The sequence below is a fragment of the Myodes glareolus genome, chromosome 7 (assembly GCF_982192425.1).
Source record: "Myodes glareolus chromosome 7, mMyoGla1.1, whole genome shotgun sequence".
NCBI lineage: Eukaryota > Metazoa > Chordata > Mammalia > Rodentia > Cricetidae > Myodes > Myodes glareolus.
Window position 1 is genome coordinate 75,479,414 of NC_142032.1, and position 6,000 is coordinate 75,485,413.

The window sequence follows — 6,000 nt, forward strand, 5'->3', positions numbered from 1 at the left end:
AGGTTTCCTGACTTCTCTCTGAACAACTTCATCTTCATTGTATTTTCAATTTAAACAACACCTCTGCTATCAAGTAATTCATGCTGGGTGTAGGAGCACACACTTTTAATCCCAGCACCCAGGAGGCAGATCTCTGTGAGTTCAAGGCCAGCCTGGTCTACACAATGAGTTCAAGCATAGCTAGGGCTACACAAAGAAACATTGCCTCAAAAAAAGGAAAAAAACAAATAATTCAGAAAAAAATCCTTTTTCTTCTATTTTGCTGTCAAGTAATTCACAAAGAATCAATCATCTTCCCACTAACTAACCTCAAGACCTTCACCCTACTCTGCCTTGTTCTACATCTATGAACAGTTTTCAGTTTTCTCTTTCCTTCCCTTGCTTTGGTCACCTTTATCTGCAGCTGCTAGAGGGCTACAGTCTATCAGATGTGTAGTCACCCCCAGTAACAGGCACGGTATGGTCCCTGCTCTTGGAAAAATGCCAAAGCTCTGGACTCTCTGTGACCTCATGGTGATTCTGCCTTCAGCTTCCAGGCTGTTACAATTATACTTTACAAACCAATGTAGTGAAGAGACTCCACTCCACAGGTCTGGTCATAATTGCCCAAAACACAACTATGTACAATCAGAGTACAGAGTCTGGGGCTGTCTTTCTGACCTATGACAGAAACACTGCTCAAAAGACATGCCTACAGTCCCAGCTTCTCAGAGACTGAGGCAAATAAAACACTTGAGTCTAAACATATTTGGTAACATGAAGTGTGACGGTTTGAATGTAACTGGCCCCCATGGCCTCATAGGAAGTGGCACTATTAGGAGGTATAGTTTTGTTAGAATGGGTGTGGCCTTGTTGAAGGAAGTGTGTCACTCACTACAGTTGAGTTCTCCCGCACTCAGGACAACACCCAGTGTGTCAGCTGACTGCCTGTGGCCCGCAGACTCAGCACTCTAGCTCCAGCACCCTCTACTGCAATGCTGCCATGCTCCCCACCATGATGATAATGAACTTCTCAAACTGTAAGCAAACCACCCAATTAAATGTTTGCTTTTTAAGAGTTACTGTAGAGGTGGGGAGCTGGAGAAATGGCTCAGTGGTTGAGAGCACTGGTTGCTCTTCTCGAGGACCCAGGTTCAATTCCCAGCACCCACATGGCAGCTCACAACTGTTTATAACTCCATTTCCAGGAGATCTGATACCTTCACACCAATGCACATAAAATAAAGTTAAATAAATTATTGAGTTGCCATAGTCATGGAGTAAAGGTCTGTCCTGTCCCTTTAAGAAACAAGCCCCGCCTATTCCTCCCTTTGGTGGCCACCAAACAGGTCTTCCTTCCTCTTTCAGCATGCACAGGCACATGCACACGCTCGTGCACTCTTGCACGCTCTCTCTCTCTCTCTCTCTCTCTCTCTCTCTCTGCCTGTCTCTCTTCAGAAAAGGTGGCTGCGGCCTCTCCTCTCCTCCCCTCCTCTCTCTGTCTGTCTGTCTCCCATCCCTTTTACTAAATAAACTATATCCAAACCCTCTCTCCGCATGGCGTGTTTATCCTTCTCTGTCTCTCACCCGCCGTGGCCCCTCATGAGACCCGGCTGCCCCTCGTGGCCTGCTGCCACCCCTTGGGGAACCAAGGCGTTTTATCTAAACCATAACACAAGGTGTCTCTTCACAGCAACAGAACCAACCCGTAACAGGAAGCCAATCTAAAAATAAAATAAAATAAAGAGGGAGAAGAAGAAAAAGGTTCAGCATACCTCTAACTTCCCCCTAGGAGCACTTTCTAATTGTACCAGACACAAATGATCTAGACCCATAGCTATAGTGAGGAGTCTATACTTGTGCCTCCGTCATCACATCTCAAATTCAGACTGTCCTCCTCTGGCCCACAATTCTCCCAGCCAAGTGTGTCAAACTTAGTAAGCCTCACGATGAATTTATTAGCTTTTAATATTCCCATCTCAAACAGAAGTTCACCAACAACTTTCTATGGGAAACCTCACATCCATCAGACCTTTTGTGATAGACGTCCTTCAGAAGCTCATTGAAGAGCCATGAATGCAGCACCCACTACACACCTGCTGCCGAGCTTGGACCTTGACACCGACACAGAACTGATAATCTGGTCTCCAGTGAGTCATGAGGCCTCTGCAACTTTATAATATAAATACCTCTACCACGAATGCACCTCAATGGCAGACTGCTTGCCTGGAGGGTGCGAGGTTCTGTGACTGCTCCCCATCATTATGAAATAAAATAAGTCTATCTGTCCCTTATCCCTCAATGCAGCTCACTCGGGCTAGGGTACCATCTACTCCTGCCTGACATACAGGGGATGAAAACTGACCACATCTATGAATGTCAACCCTATTCCAGTGCAATCTTAAAAAGCCCAAGCCTTTCTAAATCACACTTCTAATTTCATTGTCTTGTTAAAAATCCTTCAAAGGAGATCAGGTGTGTTGGTATCCCCCTTTAATCTCAGCATTCAGGAAGCAAGAGGCAGGAGGATCTCAGGGCATTGAGGCCAACTTGGTCAAGAGAGCAACTTTCATGTTCTAGACCAGTGAGAGTGACATAGTGAGGCCCTCAAGCAAACCCTTCAAAGGCTCCCCACAGATCAATGAAATACAAACCTTTTAGCGTACTATGAGCCCCACAGCCCACTGAGCCACACCCTGCACACTCTAGTCAGCTATCTACAAGAAGGGGCGGGACGTGGAGAGTGCAAGGACAGGTAACAGGAGAGGAGGAGAGCGGTCCAGACTGCCCCTTATCACTGCCAAGCCTGCAGATTTCTCTCCCACCTTCAGACTCCCTCATTCCTACAGATCCTTCAAGCTCTGCTCAGATCACGTTCTGTGAGACTCTGAGGCCTTAAGGGACATCATCCCTCCACTCCAGCAGCTGAGACTCACAGTGGTGGGCACAGCCTGTCCATCCCATCTCCGGCTGGGTAAGCTGTACTACCACAGCTTATGGAGGCAGGTGTTGGTGTGCACAGACACACTCTCTTCTGTGCTGCTCTGACCTCTGCAACAGGGTCCGACAGAGAGAGGCTGCTCAGTTCCTATCTGCTGATGTATAACACTGCCGCCTGCGTATCTCCTCCACTGTGAGGGCTTACTGTTGCTTCCAAGGAGCTGGGATCTCCTTTGTCTCCAGAAAAGCTCTGAAGAGACCTCTAATCATGAAATCTTGGAAGTGTAGGGAGCACTTGTGGTGCACTCGGGAGCCAGAAAAGACAGGGCTGTGAGTTCAAGGTCAGCCTGGTTTGCACAGGGAGTTCCAGGACAGCCAAAGATACAGAACAAAGAGAGCCTCTCTCAAAAAGCAAAACAGAAAAAACTACTTGTGGAATGGCAGTTCTAAAAGCTATCTATGTGCTCTTACAAAAAAACAAGTTTGTATCTAAGAAGCAATGGCTTTCAAGATGGGATTGGAGAGATGGCTCAGTGACCAGGGTCATGTGCTGCTCTTATAGAAGACCCACATTTGATTCCCAGCACAAAAAAACCTGCAACTCCAGCTCCAGGGAGATCCAAAGTCTCTGGCCTCTGAGGGCAACTGTACTCATGCGCACGCACACACATAAATAGACACAACTTGCACATACATACACACGGAGAGACACATACACAAGTATACACTTTCAAAAATAAGCCTCCAAGAATTTAAAGAAAGCATAAAGTTGTGTCATGCCAGCGCTCACAGCACATGGGAAGCTGGGACAAGCAGGCCACCACAAGCTACCCTGGGCTACAAGAGGACACCATGTCAATTAATAAACGAGCAAATCTAAACGTAGGCATATTTATCTTAAACTTGAAAGTAGAAATGTTGGGCTGGAGAGATTGCTCAGTGATTAGGGGCACTGACTGCTCTTCCAAGATGGACTGGGTTCAGTTCCCAACACCCACATCGTGGCTCATGACTATCTTACACCCCAGTTCCAGGGGGCCCAACACCCTCACATAGATACATATGCAGGCAAAACATCAACATGCATAGAATATTTTAAAAATAAACAATGACATTTCAAGCACTGACAGCACACAAATCAATTATTACACAGCAAGGAATATGGGCCGGCATCAAACAACACTCAAGAGACAGAAAAGTCCGAAAATCCCAAGGCACAGCCTTCTTCATTCCTGGATCCTTCCACAGCACTCTGATCCAGCCACCACAATTCTTTACCAAAGGAAGCAACACCTTTCAACACTGCTTAACCCGGACAGACGCACTCTTGGTATCCGTCCCCAACACTGCTTATCCCGGACAGACGCACTCTTAGTATCCGTCCCCAACACTGCTTAACCCAGGCAGACGCACTCTTGGTATCCGCCCCTAACACTACATAACTGAGACAGATGCACTCTTGATAACCGTCCCCCCACTCACTCAACAAATTGCCACCGGATATTATGGATCCTGCACTCTAGGCAGTGGGCGACAGTGGTGACTAAAACTAAGGCCCTGCTCTGACAAAGCTTGCACTCTGTCCGGATAGGATAAACAGGTGTGTACACGTCACCCAGCTACAAGCACCGAGAATCAGAACAGAAAGGGGAGCCTCCGTAAGCAGGTACTTTCAGTTTGCCTTTCTTCCCTCTCCAGGAACCTTCCCTTAGTCTTCCAAAACGGAACCATTTAGTGGGGAAAGGTCAGACTTGATAAGGACCTATGTGCTAGGCACTAAACAAGACCCTGCAAATAAAAGAGGCAAGAAGTTCACAGTCCAAATGGGGAGGCAGAGGTACTTAGCTCACAAATATTTACACAACACTGTGCGAAGCACCACATTTAGAGTTCCACAAAAAAAACCAGACTAGGCATGGTGGTGCACGCCTTTAGCACTCAGAGTTAGAGGCAGTAGGATCTCTGAGTTTGAGGCCAGCCTCCTTTACATAGTGAGTTCCAGGACAGTCAGGACAAGGTAGAGACCCTGTTTCAAAAGTGAGGAGGGGGGCTGAAAACATGAAACTTAAGCAGATGGGTAAAATGTCATGCCTGAGGCCACCACAGCAAGTTAGTGGCAGGGCCGGAACACAGTCCGAACATCAGCCTGTCCAGACATACACAGAGCCTAACCAAAAGGAGGTGAGAGCTTAAGAGAAGAAGGAAGAGCTCAGAGAAAGTGATACCTGAAAAAATGAGAAACGCATTCCGGACCTACACTTCGTTACATATCCGTCCTAGCAGGACGCGCTGTCCATCCTAGGAGGTATCCTCCTTAAGCCCAGAGTCGGCTTCCAGCAGAGACTTCATAGTACTCTACCAGAGGGGCACTGCCCCCTCTGGAGGCAGCGTACTGTCTCCTAGGTGATGGCCTGCCCTATCACGGGGGTTTCCCAGTAAGAGGCTAGCTTGCGGTATTTTAGCAGAGGGAAACTGTCTAATTTGGCCGCATTCCCTGCCAGCACTCGGCACACCACTGGGAGTACAACAAAAACTTGTGCAGTGGCAGGGGTTCCTTGGACCAAGAGCAAGCCTCATCACCTGGGCCCCTCCTCCAGGAGCGCACGGTCCCTGGCCCTCTGGAAGCTGGCCACTACTGGCCCTGAAAAGCGGCCCAAGAAGGTGTCGCTCCTGTCCCACCCTCCTCGGAGCAAACACGGGCCCCCAAGCGCCCTCGGTTCACTACCTCCGGGCAAGAGCAGGGAAGCCGGGGAGGCGGCGGCCTGCGTGACGGGGATGAAGGGCACGTTGAAGCTGAACTCCGTGGCCGAGGAGGAGAAGAGTAAGTTAGTGCTCGACGAGGCGGACGCTCCGCCACCGTTAGTCTTCCTATCCGCCATGGCTGCAGACCCCCGGCCGTTACGTGGCTCTGCTAGCCCGGCGCTGCAGCACTGGCCGGAAGCCGGTCAGCCAGAGTGCCACCGCACTTCCGCATTTGCGCACGGAGGTCGCAGGCCGGGGAGCCACTCAGGGACCCGTCTTCTTCCGGAAGCTGACGCCGCCCAAACGCAATAAGGTGGAATCGGCTTCAAGCCCAAGCCG

At 49.1% G+C, this 6,000-nt stretch overlaps 1 protein-coding gene across 2 annotated transcripts in view; it reads right to left on the reverse strand.

The window, feature by feature from the left end:
* Positions 1-5,873, reverse strand: part of Sec23ip (SEC23 interacting protein) — a 46,419-nt gene extending 40,546 nt beyond the window's left edge. Inside the window, exon 1 of one of the 2 annotated variants that reach the window (XM_048455118.3) lies at positions 5,645-5,873. In XM_048455118.3, the coding sequence (XP_048311075.2) occupies positions 5,645-5,798 (154 nt within the window). In that variant the 5' untranslated portion in view covers positions 5,799-5,873. The remainder of the gene's footprint in view (positions 1-5,644) is intronic. The other variant, XM_048455117.3, reaches the window with a different exon arrangement.
* Between the last annotated feature and the right edge of the window lie 127 nt (positions 5,874-6,000).